The 19656-nt window shown below is 52.4% G+C and overlaps 1 protein-coding gene across 1 annotated transcript in view; it reads left to right on the forward strand.

Moving 5' to 3' along the window:
* The first annotated feature begins 6241 nt into the window (after positions 1 to 6241).
* Positions 6242 to 19656, forward strand: part of HSPA12A (heat shock protein family A (Hsp70) member 12A) — a 68995-nt gene continuing 55580 nt past the window's right edge. Inside the window, exon 1 of the mRNA XM_057737610.1 lies at positions 6242 to 6415. Coding sequence (XP_057593593.1) covers positions 6373 to 6415 — 43 coding nt within the window. The 5' untranslated portion in view covers positions 6242 to 6372. The remainder of the gene's footprint in view (positions 6416 to 19656) is intronic.

Consider the following 19656-nt stretch of genomic DNA (forward strand, 5'->3'; position numbering starts at 1 on the left):
GAATGTTCCATTTTATTATGAACCAGGAGCCTGCAGGGCCAGGGTTTGAGCCGTTCTGCGAGTACTGCTGAGAGAGTAACCACAGACTTTGTTCTCCTGTTTAAAATACTTACCAAAAATATTTGGATAACCCTTCATTACCTGAGCAGACATTTCTAAAGTTTACATTGCAGATCGTAGTGATTGTAATATCTTGAGAAATAATTTCCTCTGGCCCTTGAATTTTTCTCCTGGAAGAGCCATACGGCAGCCCATGTTGTATATGTGAAGTGTGTTTTGGAATGTTAATGGAGGGGGCTGATTCACACCAGATGGGATGGAAATTCAAGGGAAAAGGATGTATAAACTGTACACAGTGATTCGGCTACGAGGTTGGACTTTTAAAACCTACTGAAGGTCACAGGTCAAGGACCTGACACATGCCCTGGCTTTCCCTCTATGTTTCTCTGTTGCCTTTGCTCATATGAATCTTTGTCTTGTTATAAAGGCGTCACTTTTATGATATTTAGTTTATAGGCAAAATTCTGGTGGCATATCATAAAGTCCAAAGCAGCTTTTACTGGAAACATCCCACATAAAAGCCCAGATTTGGATGAGTATCAGTGTTTCTCAAATTAAAAAAAAAATTTTTTTGGATAAAAAAAAAAAAGCCACTCACCCCCATATCTTCTGTGTGTCTCTACTAGCCAAGAAAATTTTGCTGAGATCCACTCGATAATTTATAATACACAAGGAACAGGCATTTTTGTGATCCAAATTTACAAATTAAATAAGAAGAAGACCTATTTACTGTGGCATATGTAGCCTGGCCCTATGCTGAGTGCATTAAATATGTTCTCTCCCATAATCATCCTACCTATGATTATCAACGCCTTTTACAGGTGAAGAAACGGACCCAGGGAGGTGTGTCCCCGGGTCACCTGAAGGCAGTGGGGAGGGGCTCGGCCCACATTTGGACCCTGGTCTGGCTGACCCCCTGACCCCTGCTCTTCTCCACTCTGCTTCCTCCGGTTGTAGCTCACCTGTCCCAGGTGCCCCATGAGCCCACAGGACCAGCGCCCTCAGCAGTAGAACCATCAGCAAGTGTTCTGCAGTTTTGTCTGGGCTGGGGGCCTGAGGACTCAGCTGCCGCCCTTGGCCACCCACTCCCTACCCGTCCAGTATGTTGAGCCCTTCTCACAGTGGCTGGTGGGTGCAGGTGACAGGGTATCCTGGCTGCCTGGTGGAGTAGTTAGCTGGGTGGGGCTCTGGGCTCCAGCTTCTATTTGCATAAATGATATTGGAAGGGGAGGGTATGTTTTTGTTTGTGCAGAAGAACCAAGAGGGAGGCTGTTGGCGGGAGCTGACTGTGGGCTGGTGGGTGAAGAGGATCTTAGCGAGGATGAGAAGGATGAGGGACTGAAGCTGAGGAGGCTGTTTTCCTTCAACATTGAACTGTCTGTTCCAGGCACTATGCCAGAGTCTGGGGGCTGCAAATGTGGCCGTGGCCACCTACCCTTGGGGAGCTGCAGCTAGAGGGGGAGATGAGGAGCCAGAAGTTGGAAAAATCCGAGTTCTCATCTCAGAGTTCCAGTCTCAGCTCTGCAGCTTCTTAACTAGGTGGCCTTTCTGGGCCTTGGTTTTGTCATCTGTACACTGGGGTAATAATAATACTGACCCCTGAGTTGTGATACGTGCTAGGATAGGAATGTTTGAGAAGTCAGGTGCAGAGGAAAGAAGAGGGCCTCATGCTGTCTTGGAGGGCTTGATGGAAGAAGTGATGTCTAAGCTGAGATGTGGAGGAGAAGAGGCGTTTACCTGGCAAAATGAGTGGAGAATGGGCTCCCAGTGGAGGCATTGGCTTTTTGGGAATCTGAGGACAGACCCATGTGGCTGGAGTGGCCAGCGTGAGGGAACTGGAAGGTGGTGACTTGGCTCTGGCCTGGGTCTCTTTTTGGGACTCGTGTCCAACTGAGATCTGAAATTGGTACTGGTGGGGTGGGGGCATCCTCACTGCCCCAGTGGCCCAGAGGGTAGAGAAGAAGTTGTATGGAGGGTGCTGTGAGGTATCCACAGGGAGCACTGTGAGGAGGAGTCTTTGGAGAGGAGCTGGAGGGGACGTGCTGCCAGGAACCTCCCACAAATCTGGACATGCTCTGAAATGGCCAAGAGAGCCCCCGGGAGTCAGTGTAACCTCACGATGGCGGGCTTGGTCCTTCCAGCTGGGCAGAGCCTGCTGTGTTCTGGTTTCGCTGGCTGAATCAGTGCCTCCACCATCAAGCATTTATTGAGTGTCTGCCACATGCCAGGCACTGTTCTGGTCACGGGGATAGAGAGGTGAGCACCGCAGTTCGAGTGCCTATCCTCAGAAGCTTCCTTCCTCGCGGGCAGGAGGCAGCAGCCTTAGATGGAATGGTCTGGGAAGGTGGCAGTTCCCGAAGTAAGTGAGGGAGCAAGGCCCGTGATTCTCTTGGGGAATGTGACCAACGAGAGCAGAGGCCCTGAGGTGGGTCCAGATTTGGCACGTTCCGCTGGGTGACCTGTGTGTTTCAGCTTGACAGAGGGGAAAGTTGAAGGAGTGCTCAGGAGGCATCAGGAGGCCAGATCACGTAGGATCTGATAGCAGCAGGAGGGTGACATGATCTCATCCTGGCAGCTGTTGGGGAAGAGACCATGGGCATTGAAGGAGGACAGAGGGAGCCCTTCCTGATGTTCAGTGACAGGGGACAGGCCTGGCCTTGAATTCCAGCTGCTAATGGCCTGAGGAAGCCGAACAGCTGTCTCAACCTCTGTGTGCTTCCATGTCCTCTCCTGTAAAACGGCGAGGGCCACCATGACAATTAGGTGAGATGGTGCGTGTAGACCGTCCCAGCACCAGGCTTACCGAGGCTGTGCTCACCGGGGCGATTCTTAATTACTGTGATGATTATTAAAGCCATGAGGGCAAACCCAAGGCAGAGTGTGCCTCGCCTTTCGTGCTCCCTGAAAATCAAAACTGTCTGCTCTCTGCCCACAGCAGGGCCTGTGTGTCATCAACCATCCACCTCACATGCTCTCCTGTCACTGCAGCTGGGGGTCAGCGGAGAGGGCAGATGGCGCCCAGGGCCTTTCCACAGCAGGTGGCAGGAGGGTGGGGGCTGTGGGGTTCCTGCTCGTTCTGATAGGCTTCCAAGGCCAATGTCTTAACCCTGGGGGTCAGGATCCTGGTGGGTAGGGATGGGGTGCCATGAGGACACTGAGGATGGGCACCCAGGCCAGAATGGGGGTGCAGAGAAGGCTTCCTGGATCAGTGAGATCCATGCTGAGTTCTCCAGGTTGCTGGTGGTGGCAGGATGAGGGGAGGAGTGGTCCAAACCTCAAATGTATTTTAAGGTTTTTGAAATCCCGGAATAAGAGAGACAGGGATGGGCAGAAGGGGTTGAAAGAAGTCATAGGGGAGACACGGAGCTGGAGAGGTGGGCAGGGCAGACCAGATTCCCAAAGAGTGGACTGAGGGGGCTGGATAGGAGCCAGGGGTCCAACCAGTGAGGGGGCCCTGCAAGCCAGTAGGCAGTGAGAGATGATGGGGCCTGGACAAGGAGGTGGCCTTGAGGACAGAGATGAGATTTCCGAGGTCAACTGGGCAACACTTGACTTTGACATTGACTAAACTTGGATGGATGCAGCAAGAGCATTGAAAACTGATGCCCAGGTGTGTGGCTTGGCGACTGATGGGTGGTGCTGCCTTTACTGAGACCTGGCACCCAGAAGGGAGGGCAGCAGAGGATGAACTGAGCTTTGGTTGAGTGGGAAGGGCCTGGGAGGCACCCTGAGGAGACAGACTCTCAGGAGGTCTGGAGCCCCGGAGGAAGGTCCAGCCCTGGGTATGGAGGTGGGCATCCCTGCAGATAGATAGATAGAGCTTCCTGAGTGCTGCCTGGGTAGCAGACAGTGTAGAGGGAGGAGAAAAAGAGAGGTATGTGAGTATGTAGAATACCATGGGTAGCCTGGGGGTGGGGGGTGGTGTCCTAAATTTCCTGGGGCTGATGGATTTGGACTGGGGCCTTGAAGGATGTCTGGATGTGGGCAGGTGGAAGAGGGAAGGGAAGGGGGTGCCTAACCTGGAGATAGAGGCAGCTTGTGACCATGGCCAAGGAAGGCTGGTGGAGGAAAGGCTTCTTGGGAAAAAGACTACAGAAGAGGAAGGTTGGGCTCACTAGTATTTTGAAATGTATTGAATGTCTCTCTAAAGAGTCAGGGCTTTTTCCTGTAGGTGAGGGAAGCCCAGGATGGTTTCGAGCACAAGAGAGACTCAATCAGAACAATGTTTAATAGAAAGCTCTTTCTGGCATCACTGCCTAAGCATGTGTCCATGTGATACTGATGCTCAGTGAACAGAGTGCTGGTGGCTGTCCCTGTCCTCTCATATTCCAACCCAGGGAGCCTCAGCCCGGCCATCTTCACGCAATGGGGACATATGAGCAGAACTGGGAAGGCAGCTGTAGGGTTGATGCAGGGCCAGCGATGGCCCTTCTACTCTTTATCCTGAGCCTGCTCATCCAGGTTGTCACCCGGAGAGCTGCCTCAGCCCTTCTTCTTACCTGCGTTTGGGTGCTGCATACTCTTGGACTCCAGACTATCTCTTGGGTCTGCCTCTGAGCTGGTGGGTCATTGTCTCAGCAAGTAAGCCCTCTTGGTAGGAAGAGAGTGCACTGTGGGAAGACACTGTTTTCCAGTTTGGGAGCCCCCCTTCCATATGCCCCTACTGCCCACTGCCCTGCCCAACTGGCCATTGTCTGATTTAAAAAAAAAAGCTTATAACTTAATGATATCTAATACTTGTTGGACTGCTTATCATGCACCAGACCCCAAGTGAAACATATTACATGCATCATCTCATCTAGTCCTTTTTAGGACTAGATGGGTTTTAGGAAGTGGGTTCTCCTGTTGTACCCATTTCAGAGATGAAAATATTGAGGCTCAGAGAGGTTAAATAACTTGTCCATGGTCTCACACACAGTCAGAGACTGTACATTTGGGATTTTTAATGCAGGCAGATAGACAAGTTCATCCTTTTAACTCGTCACCCTACCATTACCTTCTGAGCGGACCCTGGTCTCTGGACTCTCCCTGCAGTCCTCTGCCCACCCCCTCTTCCATAAATGGGCTGCTTGATTAGGCCTCCCCTGAGTGCCCTTTGGGAGTTCTGGCCCATCTCAAGGTGGAGGGAAAGCTGGTGGTTTTGACCTGGGTGGGGATTCCAGTCTGGGCACTTACTTGCTGTGTGTGTTCTTGGAATCATCACTTAACACCCTCAAACCTCAGTTTCCTTATCTGCAAAATGCAGAGGTCTAGTCCCCACCTCTAAGAGTTATTCAGAGAAAATGAAATAAGGCTCTTAAGCACTTAGCATAGCGTCAGGCACAGGGGAAGGATCCAGTAACTGTGGTCATTAGAATCTCATCGCGGCCCTCATTCCCTCTTTGCACACCGGACTCAGAAGCCACCTGGCCAGGACCGAACAGGTGCCCATGGCACGTGTGTGGTGCAGCCAGAGGACAGGGAGAATGAATCACTGACCTCCGAAGCCCTGAATTATTAATATCGTTATTCTCAGACTTGTAAGGAGGGCCCGGGTGAGAGCCCATATATGGAAGGCTCCACGCAGCCTCCGCAGCAAGCGCTTCCCGGGTCCCGAGTTGCCATGGAGTCCGGCAGGCGGCCCGGAGGCGGATGCCCGCGGCGGTGCCCAGAGCACGGCCCCCACGCAGGTCTTCGGTTTGCGGCCTGAGCGCTGGCGGCGCCGGGTTCCGCCTTTGCCCGGGTCCTTGACCGCTCCTCTGGGACCCCGGGGGAGGCAAATAAGCTGAGCGGGCATCCTCTGGACCGTGGGTGCATGGGCGGTGCTTGCTGCAGGGCTTCAGTCCCCTGAGGTTCCAAAGGCCAGACCCGCAGCGGGGCCGAGGGGGCCTCAAATCCTGCCCCCGCCGCTCGCCCATCCGAGCGCCCCGCGCGCGTCTGCGTCCGGCCGGCCCGCGAGCCACCGCGCCGGGGCCTCGCCACCAACCCGGGCGCGGCCGCTTAAGGGGCGAGCCCGGGAGAGGGAGGGCCCGGCTAGGCGCGGCGGGTCGGGGCGGGAGGACCTCGGGCTCTCCGCCTGCGCCGGTCGCCGCGCCTTCCTTCCCCGGCGGGCCGGCTGGGCGGGGCGGGGCGCGGGGCGCGGGGCGCTGGGCGGGCCCGGGAGGAGCGCGGGGAGGAGCCCGAGCTGCGGCGGCGGCCGCGTCAGAGCAGTGCCCCCGCTACCCGGCGGCTCAGACCCGGCCCGAGCGCCGCCGAGAACACGCACAGGCACCTACCTGCACGGGCACGGGCGCTGCGCCGGGGGCTCCTCTCGCGGGCGGGGGCTGCGCGACCATGGCGGACAAGGAGGCCGGCGGCAGCGACTCGGGGCCCCGAGGTGAGCGCAGGGCGCGGGTCCTGCGGCTGCGGCGCCGCGGGGCGGGCCGGGGAGGGGTGAGGCGCGCTCGGCCCGGCGCCCCGCATCCCCCTCGCGGGCCGCAGGAAAGTAGGCGCCCCCGCCCCATCCTTCCCTACCGGGCAGGGCAGGGGTCAGCGCCGCAGAGGGGCCGGGAGTCCAGGGGGCCAGAGGTGGCCCACCGGTCACATGCTCCACTCCCAGCTGGGGTGCGGACACTGCGGCGGGGACCGCAGCCCCTGCCCGGACATCCCACTGGCCCCGCCGCGGGATGTCGCCTCCTGCGGGGCCCAGTGCGCGTCTGGGTGAGAACCGTCCCCCATGTCCATCCCCTGTGTGCTATGCGGGGACGCCCGCGCTGGCCATTTAAACGGCCGGCCTCGGGGTGACCCGGTATCCCCAGCGGCTCATTTTCGTGACTCAGCGAGGCGGGGGTGGGAACCAGGGGAGTCAGAGATTTGGACCTGTTCTCTCACCCCGCCGAGGCCGGACAGACGCACCCGGAGTAGGGGATGTAGCTCCGGGCCGAACTGCATCCCACTCTCCATCCCCGCCCGTCCCCGGGGATTCTCTGGGCTGGGGAGGAGGGAAGGGGCGGGAGCTTCACTGTCCCCTCTTGCCCGGCTTGTGGGGAGGAGACGGCGTCCAGTGCAGAGGACAGAGGCTCGCATTTCGTAAATGTGCCGGGCCGCTTTCTTTGGGAAGCGTGGTTCGGGCTCAGAAAGTGGGGGGAGGGCGGGTAAGAAGCGAGACAGGACCTGGGAGCAGAGGAGAGAGGAGGGGCAGCTCTTGAAGCCCAGGGCTATAAATCATGGCTTTCGCCAGCAGAGGGGACGCTGGCCAGGATTGTGGGTCCCAAGTGGGGAAAGTTGGGCGCACGGAGGATGCCGCGCGTCCAGGACCTGCAGGGCCTTGGCAGGAGCAGCTGCCGGAGGGGAGCGTGGCCCGGAGGCTTCCTCCTAGCGCGGATGAAATTAAAATGCCTGGGGCGTAAGGGAAATTCATCCAGGAAAGGAGCGCTCGGCTCTGAGGGGACCCCATCAGAGCTGGGGAAACTGATTCAGGTGACAGCACAAGCACCACGAGAAGTGTGCTCACAGTCTTGCTGTCTGTAGCCGCGTCCCCCCGCCCTCTGCTGCGCTCCGAGCAGCACCTGCCCCCTCCCAAGCCCATTGTTCCTGCGGATCTGGGAGGTGCCTCCCCACGCGGCATTGCAGTGGTGGGGGAGTGCTGGGGGGAGGGGGACATCCTGACAAGGCTCACTCCTGGGAGGGACGCGGAGAGCCCAGGCGGGCCCCAAGCACAGCATCCCGAATCTGCCCCCCCCCTCCCCTGCCCTTACTCAGCTGGCAAACTCGGGCAATGGGCTGGAGGCTCTTTGTCTGAACATCACTCAGCAACTGGATTGATTTATCTTTTCCCCACCCTTTTCCCTTAAGTAGGGGGAAAAAAAGGGGGGATGATAGGGAGGGACATCAGAACCACTAAGGATTGCAAAAGCTTAAGTTAGTGAACCAGTTTCTTGCCTCTCATGCTAGAATAGTGGGTGGCTGTATCCAGTGCAAGGCTGGCCATAGGATTTGTCAAATCAGAAGAGTGAGCAGAGATATCCAACAGCCTTCTCCCCCCTCCCTTTTGATAAAATGGAATTCAGCACCCCTACCTTGCACACACATACACACACACACACACACACACACACACACACACACACACACGGGCACTGTGTAGTTGTCTCTCCTCAGGCTGAGAGCTCCCCATCCGGAATGGGGAGACGTGCTGGGTGTGCTGGGCCGCCTGCCACTGCTGCCTGTGTCTATTCTAGAGTGTTTCTTCACTTCCAGTGCTCTGTGGTTCAAGGCATGCTGTGTCAATTCCAGGCACATGGACTTGGGATACAGAGCAGGCTGTCCCTGGCAGCTCACTGCATCTCTCTGGCCTCCATCCCTTCATCTATAGAATGAGAGATATTAATAGTATCTCATAGGAGCAGAGCCTGCTCACCCACCACCTAACACATCTATTTCTAAGGTTTTCTCATTGCGTACTCTGTGCTGGGCAATGAACATGCATTATTTTATTTTTTAAAGCCACACAAGAAGCCTGTTACCAGCATTGCCCTTTTACTGGGTAAGAAATCTAAACATAGGTTGAATGACCTATCCAAGGTCACACATCTAGTGAGTATTGATTTGGACCCAGGCCGTCTGATTCCAGGGCTCCAGCCCTTCACCGCCATTCGGTATAGCCCCTATGGGCCAGTGATTACCATTCTACTGGGGACATAAAAATGATTATTCCTTAGGGGATTATTTCAAGGATTCTCTTGGTGCCAGAGACATCAAAGTGTGTTGGGACGTGTGAGCAGTGGGAGCCCAGGTGGTGGGGTATGCTAGAAGGGCTGGCCATAAAACTTTCCCCAATAAATCCATTGGGGGTGAGGTGGGGAGTGGGGGAGGTGCCCGTGAAATGAGAATGGCAGGTTGGTTGTCTTTGAAGCTGAATGGTGGGTACATGATGGTTCATTACTATTCCATGTACTTTGTATGTGTTTGCGAATTTCCTTAATAGAACATTTAAATTAGTTAATTTATAAAATCAGAAGGGCCACCCTTTAACCCCTGGAGCTTTGGACCGAAAAGGCTGAAATGACCTTCAATCCTGCCCCCACCAAGACCTGAGTTGGTTGACACTTGAGCCCTAGAAGGATGAGATGGGGGTGCTGGGGTCGCTCAGGCTGGGCTAGCTCCTATGGTGACTGCGTCAGGGCTAGGTGTGGGCAGTGGAAACCAGGTCATTTGCTCCAGGGTGGGGGGAGGGTAGGGAGAGGCAGAGCAGGCAGGGGTTTTGCCTGGGTGGGGGATACCGTCCGGAGGTGGTGCTTTGGGCTTTGGACATGGGATTCTTACCATCCTGGCAAATAATCGTAACAAAAATAAACATTTTAAATTGTGATGTGGGACTTCCCTGGCTGTCCAATGGTTACGACTCTGCACTTCCACTGCAGGGGGTGTGGGGTCTATCCCTGCTCAGGGAAGTAAGTGCCCCCATGCCATGCGGCACAGCCAGAATAAATAAATAAATAAATAAATAAATAAATAAATAAATAAATAAATAAATAAATAAATAAAATATTTTAAAAATTGTGATGTTTATTGAGGGCTTAGTATATACTAAAATCTGAGAATATTGAATTATCTCATTTAGCCCTGATCACCTTTGTTATTGGATGAATGGCTCTATGAGGGGGCACTTTTACCCCCATTTCACTGAGGAGAAAGCCGCCAGGCCAGCGTGGCACAGCTAGAAACAGGGTGAGTGGGGGTTAGGAGGTGGTCTCCCAGCACATGCGGGGCCCTCAGGGAACTGTATTGAGCGTCTGGGTGAATGAGCACATGATTAATGGAGTGCGGCTGCCCTGGTTTCCTAGGGCCACCAAACTATGGATGGACGTGGAAGGGTGCTGGTTGTGGTTCCCAAAGGAGTCAAGAAAAAGTCAAAGTGATGCTCTGGGTATCACTAGTTAGGGCCGTGGCCACGGAATCCACTTCCATGTCCACACCTGCCTTGCAGCTGTGTACCATGATGCACCCCTGTGCATGTTTCCCACACCGTCTCCTGCGTTTCCCAGAGCCCTGTCATCTCCTGTGGCCCTTGTGCAGTTCCCCCGTCTGGAACACCCTCACTTTCTCTAGCAAACTCCTGCGTATCCTTCAAAACTCAGCTCAGGTATCACTTCTCAGGATGTCCTCCTGGACTCCTCCGTCTGGATGAGATCCTGCCTGTGTGCTCTGAAGCCTTTGGTACTAACCATTGGTAATCCCAGCTAGTGTTCATTCCAGTTTTATATGCGAATATCCCTCTGATTCCTGCAACAGCCCTATGGGGTTGGTGTTATTATAACCCCATTTTGTTGATGAGGGAATTGAGGCCTTTGAGAAATTTGATAGCTTTGCCCAGCCAATGAATGCTGGAGTTGGGGTGTGTATCAGTCACAGAGCCTAAAAGCGTGTGCTCTTTCTCTGAATCCATTTTCTCCCAACAGGGGCAGGGGCTATGCCTTTCATTTGCATATTCATAGGAAGGGCACATAGTAGGTGCTCAATAAATGTCCTACTGTGTGTCGAGTGACTCTCAGTCAGCAAGCTGTGACAGGGCACACCAGTGGGGAGTGGCATGCACATCCTGCCCCCTCCACAGGGCAGTGGCGCTTCTAGAGACGCGGATGCTCAGGAGTGGGTGGAAGCTGGAGGGGGAGGCGGGTGGGGCTCAGCCAGTCCTTGAAGAGACGCGATTTTGATTCCAACAAGGCTTTGAATGACGACTCAATCTTGTGGGGGCGAAATGTTCTCATCGCATAAATAGGCCTCTTTGGTGAGGGAGAAAGCTTCTTTATTATTGCTGCGCATAATTAGAATGGCAGGGAGGAACCAGGGCTTTAATGAATGAGCAGCTTGTGGCAGGGCGCGATCGCCTCCCACCTGGGTCTGGGCATCACCAGGAGAGCGGGGTGAGCCAAGGAGAGGACCAAGAAGAGCAAACACTGCTCAGCAATGACCCTGGCCCCACCGCAGTGGCTCTGCAAATCCTGGCTGTGTTCTTTTTTCTTTTTAAATAAAATTTTTTAATTAGTTATCTGTTTCATACACATGAGCTTCTATATGTCAACTGCAATCTCCCAGTTCATCCCACCGACCTCCCTTGCTGCATTCCTTTTATTGCAAATGACTCCCAGTCCTGCTCTTGGTGGAGATGTATGCTAGAGGCGCTGAGGGCTGGAAGAGCAAAGTGGCTTTGGAGCCCAAAGACTGCAGGTCAGCTCCACCTAAGCTTTCCTTGCCTGGTCTGTGAAAGGGGTGCATGATGCCTGCTGGGTCTGTTGTGGGAACGGTGGAGATAATGCATGGGCAGGAAACTGTGTGGAACGCCTTTGAAAACCTTTCCCCGCCTCTACAGATTCCGCTGGTGGGAAGCAAGAATGAGGGAGCTGTCATCCAGGGCTGGTCCTGGAGCAGATGCTGTCGGGAGCCATGATTTTTGGCCATTGGACGTTCCCCAGGGTTAATTACCACGGTGGTTCTCAATCCTGGCTGCATGTTAGAAGCACTTGGAGAGTGTTTTAAAATTCCTAAGCTCTGAACAAAAAAAATAAAAATAAAAAATAAAATAAAATTCCTGATGCCCAGGCTTCATCCTAGAACTATTATGTCAGGACCTCTTTGGCTGAGTGGCCAAGTCTGAGAATCACTGAGTTTTCACATGTCTGCATTTCAGACTTGGGACCTCAGCACGTGGTGGGCAGAGGGCAGGGAGCAGGAGACACGGTCCACACCCTGGTGCTGGATTGTCTGAGTCAGCAGGGAGTTTTAAGCACCAGCCTTGACTTAAATGCCTTGCCTGTATTGTCTCATTTATCACTGTCTTGTCTCCATAAACACTCTGGTGAAGTGGGTGATTTTACACAAGGGGAAACTGAGGCTGAGCAGAATTAAGTGCATTCCCTTGGGTGACCTAGCTCGTGGGGCTGTTGCTAGAACAGAGCTCAGGGCTGTCAGGGAAGCCTCCCCAGACACCTCTTACCCTCAGGGAACTCTTTCTCAGTCTTCAGCCACTTGAGGTTCCCCTTTTTGACTCCACCATATGTACCGACTACCCAAACTGTAATGTATTGATTATTTAACAAATTGACCTACTGTTTTTTTTTTAATGCACTTAAGACTCTTATTTAGATCACTCCCATAAATAGAAAACCTCTATCACTTGCCATAAACAGAAGGTAACCACAGCCCAAATGCATGGAACCCACACAAAATTAGTACACTTTAGGCAGGTGTTGCTGCCTGCAGAAGGTTTTGTGCTGAGGCTGTGCTCTGGGTACAGAGGGAGACTGGAGAGTTTTAGAGGAGATCAAGGACATGGGAGCATCAGACTCTTTCATGGAATCAGGCTCAAGAGGGGCTTGCACAGGAAGGGAAGAGCTTTAGGAATCACCTGGGGGGAGGTCATTATAATTCTCATTCCCAGATTTTCTGGAATTAGACCAACCAGGGAAATGGGGCCTGGGGATATATTTGCAAAGCCCAACAATAAGTCTTATAATTGGGTGAGAATTAATGTGAAATGGGACTGCCTGGTCCCTGGCCCACCAGGGGAATAAGGCCCTCCCTCAGGGGGTCCCTTCATGAGAGTGTGCTGCTCTGGGTTGGCCAGGTGGGGAAGAATGTTCCAATGGGATTTTACAGGGGCAGTCAGCTTGGATTCCAATCCTTCACCACTTACCAGCAGTGGGATTCTGGGCAAGTTACTTACTCCCCTCCACCTCAGTTTTCTCATCTGTAAAGTGGGAATAACCTTAATACCCATCCCAGAGTGGATTTTATTTACTCCCATAACCACTGCTAAGTGCTGAGTACACTTCCTGGCTCATGGTGAATATCTCCACTGTTATTGTTTATTATTATGAATCCCTGTGGATGGAGATCGGGCCGTTTTCAGAGGCTGAATTTTGTCCAGGAGGCTCAAAGGAAAGAAGGGCTGGATGAGCTCCTGCTGCTGGGAGGGGCAGACCCAGCCTGAGCCTCAGGCCCTGCGGCTTCTTGTCCATCAGGCACAGGACTTTGGAGGACAGCTGGTGTCTCAGGATGCTGGCCCCGCTTGGCTTCCACTTGGCCCTCTGCCAAGGCTCTGAACTCCACGATGGATTTCTGACTGGAGCTCCAGTGGGGTTCATGGTCTCTTTGCATCCCTGGACTCTATCCAGGGCTGCCCAACCTCTGCCCTCAGAGGGACTCCCAGACCACCATCAGACAGGCTAGGCCTGCTGTGCTGACGCCCCAGGTCTGGAACTTTGCAGATTCTGCTCTGAGCTCTGCCAGGACCACCCTCCTTTTCCAGCCTTGACCTCGACCTGGCAGCTGTGGACGTCGGGAGGGGCCGATGGCTGCTCCACAGCTCCCCTCTGGAGAACGGTGCACTGCAGAGCACACGCCTCGGTTTTAGTCCTCTTATTTTTATGGTAGCCATGTGTCCGTCTTTGCTGGGACAGTTCTGCTCTATGCCTCTTGTATTAATGCTCGAAAGAATTAATAGTGACTCTGTTCACTTTCTGAGTATCTCAGTTTGGAAGATAAACTATGTGTGTGCGCTTCTTACCTCTGTCCTCTTCTCAGCCATCTGGGCCTCAAGTGGGACGTGGGAGGCAGGACGGTGTGCGGTTAAACCCTGAGCTTTGGCATCTCATGCTTTCTGGGTTCAGATGTGTTTAACCTCTGGGTGTAACATTGCTGCGCCTCAATTTCTTCTGCTGTGAACAAGGATGATTAATGATCCTGCTCCACTGGGGTGCTGTGACAAGTGAGACAATATGTCCAGGGCTGGGCATGCGCCTGGTCCCTAGAGGGGGCTCCGGAAGTGACTGTAGTTGATTAGTATCCTTGTTGGTTTGATTTGGGAGATGTAATGGCTAAACGTGGGCTCTGGAGCCAGACTGCCTGGGTTCAGCTCTGGGCTGTGGCCCTAGCAAGTTACTTAACCTCTTAAAGGCTCAGTTTTCTCACCTGTAAAATACGGGTTGTGTAGTCTTCTTCATATGGCTTTTGTGAGGATTAAATGAGTTTATTCAAGAAAAGCACTTAGAACAGAGCTAACCACAAAGTAGACACTAAGTTAATGTTAGCTATTATTATTAGCTGTTATTGTTATTGCAAATAATAGTTCTAAGTTATATTCTTGTAGTCAGGGAGAATTATCCAGTGTATTAGTTTCCTACTGCTGTTGTAAAAATGATTACAAACTTAAAACATAAAACAACACAAATGTATTCTCTTATAGTCTGGAGGTTGGAAGTGATTCCGAAATGGTTCTCATTGGTCTAAAATCAAGGTGTTGGCAGAGCTGTGTTCCTTCTGGAAGCTCTAGGGGAGAACCCGCTTCCTTCCATTTTTCAGCTCTAAAGGTCACCAGCATTCCTTGACTCGTGGCCCCTTCTTCCACCTTCAAAGTGCATCACTCCAATCTCTGCATCCATTGTCACATCTTCTCCCTGACTCTACCCCTCCTACCTACCTCTTATAAGGACCCTTGTATAAGGATCTCTTATTAGGCCCACCCGAATGATCAGGATAATCTCCCTCTTTCAAGAGCCTTAATTTAATCACATTTGCAAAATCCTTTTTTCATATATTCACGGTTCCAGGGATTAGAACAGCGGCCCACAACATTTTTGTCACCAGGGACTGGTTTCATGGAAGGTGATTTTTTCCACAGATGGGGGGGAGGCAAGGAGGGGGCATGGTTCAGATGGTAATGCGAGCAACGGGGAGTGATGGGGAGCCATGGGGAGCCACGGGGAGCGGCAGATGAAGCTTCGCTCCCTCCCCTGCCGCTCGCCTCTTGCTGTGCGGCCTGGTTCCTAACAGGCCACAGACCAGTACCGGTCCGTGGCCCGGGGTTTGGGCACCCCTGGATTAGAACACAGGCATATTTGAGGGGCTGTTATTCAGCCTACCACAGTCAGAAAGCTTTAGGTGTGTTAGTTAGAGAGCCTTCAGCCTCCCCCAGGGGAAGTGTGGATGTTGGGAACGGTTCTCCTCTGTGTTTTACATCTGTCGGTTTCCTCTTAAATCTGCTGCATGATGCTTTCCTGGAGTTTGGGTTGTGTCAGCCCTTGGCTTTTAATCAAGCCTGGTAGGGTCTTTGGAGACACTGCCACTTTGGGGGCTGGATTAGGGCCTTCTCAGGGGCCTATGGAATCCTTGAGACCTGAATCAAAGGTTTATTGGCTCCCAAATGGGGGAAACTATTAAATTAATAATGAATTAGTGAAATGTTGACAAAATATCCCATTATACCTGCTTTTGCTATGTAACAAACTATCCCAGGATTTAATGGCTTAAAACAACAGCCATTGTATTTGCAACAACAGCCACTGTATTTGCTCCTGATTCTGTGGGCAGGTCTCTGCTGGGTAGGTCTTTTGCTGGCTGTGCCTGGGGTCACTGATGTGACTGCAGCCATCTGATGACTGGGCTGGAGAGTCCAGATAGCCTCACTCATGGGCCTGGGGGTTGGTGCTGGTTGGCGGCTGGGTTCTTTCCCCATGTGGTCCTTCATCCTCAAGGCGGCTAGCTCGGGCTCCTGCACGTGGTGGTCTGAGGGCAGCAAGAGGAGGAGGGGGGAGGCTGCAAGGCCTTGAGACCTTCCTGAGAAGTCCTATAAAATTACTTCGGCTGCATTCTAGTCCTCAAAGCAATTCACCAGGCCAGCCAGATGCAAGGGGTGGAGAGATAGACTCCACTTCTTAATGGGAGGTGCTGCAAAAAATTTGTGGCTATTTTTAATCTGAGTCAGCTTGACTCACATGTTAAAAGTACAAACCTTAAAAACTTGTAGTACATTTTCAAACAACTTGCAGGGTGGATTTTCTTACTATTTAAGACGTTCTGTGAGTGCATGCCAATTGCCCAGGAATCAGCCCTTTGTAAATCAGGTGTTATTCACAGTTGAATGATCTTAAAAGCCACTTTCCATTATCTTACATCTGAAATTATTTGTTTGTTACAATGTGCATTTCTATGATTGATAAATGGGAGAATGATGTGGGTATACCTGGAAGGTGTTGGCTGACTGGCAATTTTTCCCATGTGTTTATGTTTTGATAGATCAGAATGGGCTTTCTCATGATTAGAGATCAATAAAAATTAAGAAGAAAATTGAAAATGTGTAGATGCACCTTCCTTTAGTGCAAGTTGTGGCCATTTTTGTATCTTTCTATCCCCTTAAGCTGTATGGGGGAGCTCAGAGGGCAATGAAGGAGTCGGAAGGCACTGCCCCTGTAAGAAAGCAGTGGTGCAGGTGACATTCTGGATGGGGCTTTTTATTTTGATGAGCTTGGCCTTTGTAAGAAGTGAGTGCCCCTGAGGTCCTTCATCTCAAAGAAGGAACAGGAGCCATGACTTACTCACTGTGTGGCCTTGGGTCCAGGGCCTGGCGGCTGCTGGACTACGATATGGCTCGAGCTGTTACTGGTTTTGGAAGGGCTCAGGTGCAGGGCTCTGTAGGTGTTGACTGATATGCACCGGCCCCTGTTTTCCCCATGAATCCTATTATTTTTAGTGTGCGATTTTGCCGACTGTGAAGATTTTCAGGAAAATACACTGCATTATAGCAGAAATGTTTGTGTTGATTTTGCTGTGGAGTGAGTGTCCATTTGTGAATATCGGCCCTGTGGTGGAGAGGGGCTCCAGTGAGTCAGCCAACAGGGCGCGCCTCCGGTCACAGCTTTCACTTTCATCTCATTTCTGAGTATATTAACTGCACCTTGGAGACTGTTTTACTTCCTGGGTGTTTTGCGTACTTTCTGGGTAGTTTTGCCTACTGTGTTCCAATCTGATGGTCAGAAAAACCAAGGCTCTGGAAGGCAGTGAGTTCTGTAGGGTGGGGCTCTTGCTCCACAGCCCACTTGCCACCCCAAGACCGTCGAGGGCAGTGGGTTTTGCCGGTGTCCTTTGATTTCCTATAAACTGGCCGTAAGGTGATCACCCTTGTTGCCTTCTGTTTTTTGTGAGTCAGACTCTGTGGTCTTGTTGGTTTCTCTTGGTGACTGGGAATAGTGGTTTCTGTACCCAGATTCCTTGTTCCCGTTTGGGACACAGAAGATGTAGGTGGCGGGGCTCCAGCTTGCTGATGTGGAGGCCTCAGGCTGGCCTCTCTTTGTTTGTCCCCCAGCTTTCCGTGGGCTAAAGGCTGAATTCCTCTGGTCACTTCCTTCCTCTCTGTTCCTTTTCTCATTGTCCTTCAAGGACCATCTCTGCCAGTTGGAATAGGGGACAGTTTACAGCACAAATGTCAGGAGTCCTGTTCCCAAAGTGGAGATGAAAGTTGTTGAGAAAATAGAGTTCACAGGTGACATCCACAGCCACGTGAGACCTGGGTTGTCAAATATCTGGGCTGGGCCTACCCTCTTATTTTACAGATGGGCACACTGAGGTCAGGGAGGGCTAAAGAGACTGTCTCCAAACACTTGGCAAAGCCAGGACAAGAATGCAGGTCACTGACTCCCTCGACACAGTTCCCAACTGAACCCAGAGATGGCCTCAGAATCCTCCCCGACACAGCAGTACAGCCAGCCACTCCCAATCAGAGGTGGCACGTGGAGCTAAACCTCTTCACCATTAATAAATCACTGACTTGTCCCTCCCTGCAGGAGTTACATTTTAAAAGAGTGTTTGAAAAATAATGTTTAACTTACAGAAATGAGGTACCAAATGAAATTGCTGTGAATAAAGGAGGCCTTCAAGGTAGAACTCAGGCACAGCCTTTCTCATCCTCTTTCTTGTATATTTTCTCAATTGACATTGGTAGTTGCCCATCTTTTGTGCCCTGGTCCTTGGAAGAATGTTTTAAAGGAGTGTTAAGAAGGGCTTTCCGTTGCAGGTAACCAAACCTTTTCTAGCTAGAGGAAGCCGAAAAGGAGATTTTATAGAAAGGATGCCAGGATGGCACCTGGAACGTAGGGTTGCTGCCAGGTCTAGGAGGGAAAGTGCTGGCAATCTGGACTTCTCCCCTCTCCCTCCCCATCTCTTATTTCTGCTTTGCCCTGTTTGTTGCCCATCCTTCCCTCCCTGCAGGCCCACTTATGCACCCCCGCAATCTGTCTTTCTCTCCCAAACCCAGATTCCCAGAGGAGGCCCCTAGGTCCAGGCGTGATTAGCTACCTGACCCTGGATTAGTTACCCCTGGCCAGGGGACAGGGTCACCTTGCCTGTAGGGAGAGCTGGGGGAGCATTGTCCGGTGGTTAGACAATGACTGTCTCCTACAGGTAGTTGTGGTGCTGGTAACCCGAATAAGTCATTTGCAAGGGATGGTTACTAGGTAAGGGCTGTACATACAGGTGGAGAATAAATGTACGACCTATTGGAAATTTTGCTCCTTTGTTCTTTCCTGGAGGAAGTTACTTTCTTCCATGTAAGTATTTCACAACACGTGAACTGATTGACTACTTGGACCCTCCCTATGAGAATGAAGTACAGACCCACGGGGTGTTCGCCCGCCGCACGCTGGGCCATGGTCAGACCACGTGGCCCTGGCCAGCTGGCCCCATTTGAGGGGACCATGGGCATCAGGTCAAGCTGTGGTTTCCCTGGGCCAGTAGTTAGAATGTAACAGAAGGGACAATCATTTGCCAATGATGTCAAGTATATCACCTGACGCATCTGCTTCAGTGCCTGTTCTGTCTTAAATATAAGGACTGATGTGAGGACCCTCCAGGGAGGCCCAGTGGTCAGCTGTAGGAGGGCCTGTCGAGGATGTATCACTCGCTGAGTCCACAAAGGCCCACTTGGGGGACGCAGGAGCAGACCGTTGGGACAAGGCTAGGGCATGCCCCTTCCTTCCCGTACCAGCTCCCTGGGCTTCTCCTGCAGAAAATACTGGGGAGCTGGGGGATAGGACTGGTGTTGTCCTGCCTGGGGAAGCTGACTGGGCCCAGTCCCTTCAGAACCAGGTGTTTGGGGCTACACAAGTGCCCTTGAAAGGCCCTTACCCCCCAGCCCTGGGTCTCTTGGTTTCAGATCAGCCTTGGCAAGATGTCTGAAGATATTAGCAATAGGCCATCCCTTGGGCAGGCCTGTAATGGTCTTGGCCAGGACCCCTACTAGGAGAGGTGAGCAGAGGATGGGGGAGGGGAGGGGAGTCACCTGGAGGCAGGCAGTCCCTGAGGGGAGGGTGTAGCAGGAGGAATGGGGTGTGAGGGAGCCTGGGCCTCCTCCACGAGCAGTAAGGCAGAAGGGGCTTTGGAATCAGACAGCTTGGTTCAAAGCCTCGTGTCACCTCTTACTAGCTGTGTGAACTCAGGCAAGTCATTTAGCCTCTGTTAAGCATAGAAAACACCCAACACACCCTGCCTGGAGCTAATGTTGGATGGGAATTTGTTGGAGTGAAACAGACTTAGCTAGGTTGTAAAGTCCTGATGTGGGTCCTGGTCCCACACCTGCAGGTTGTGTGACCTTGACCTGATGAGGTCAAGAGGTTGCTCAACCTCTCTGAGCTCCCGTGACCCTTTCTGTGGGTAACAACACCTATAGGATGGTCTTGAGAATTAGATAACAGTCAAGTACATGAAGGGCTTTCCCTGCACACAAAACACACACATTCAGTGTTCAGCGTAAAGCACTCACCTGGCACGTCCTAGGCGCCCACAAAGGTCATTTAAGGGGGTGGGACT

Source organism: Hippopotamus amphibius, chromosome 5 (assembly GCF_030028045.1).
Source record: "Hippopotamus amphibius kiboko isolate mHipAmp2 chromosome 5, mHipAmp2.hap2, whole genome shotgun sequence".
Classification (NCBI taxonomy): domain Eukaryota; kingdom Metazoa; phylum Chordata; class Mammalia; order Artiodactyla; family Hippopotamidae; genus Hippopotamus; species Hippopotamus amphibius.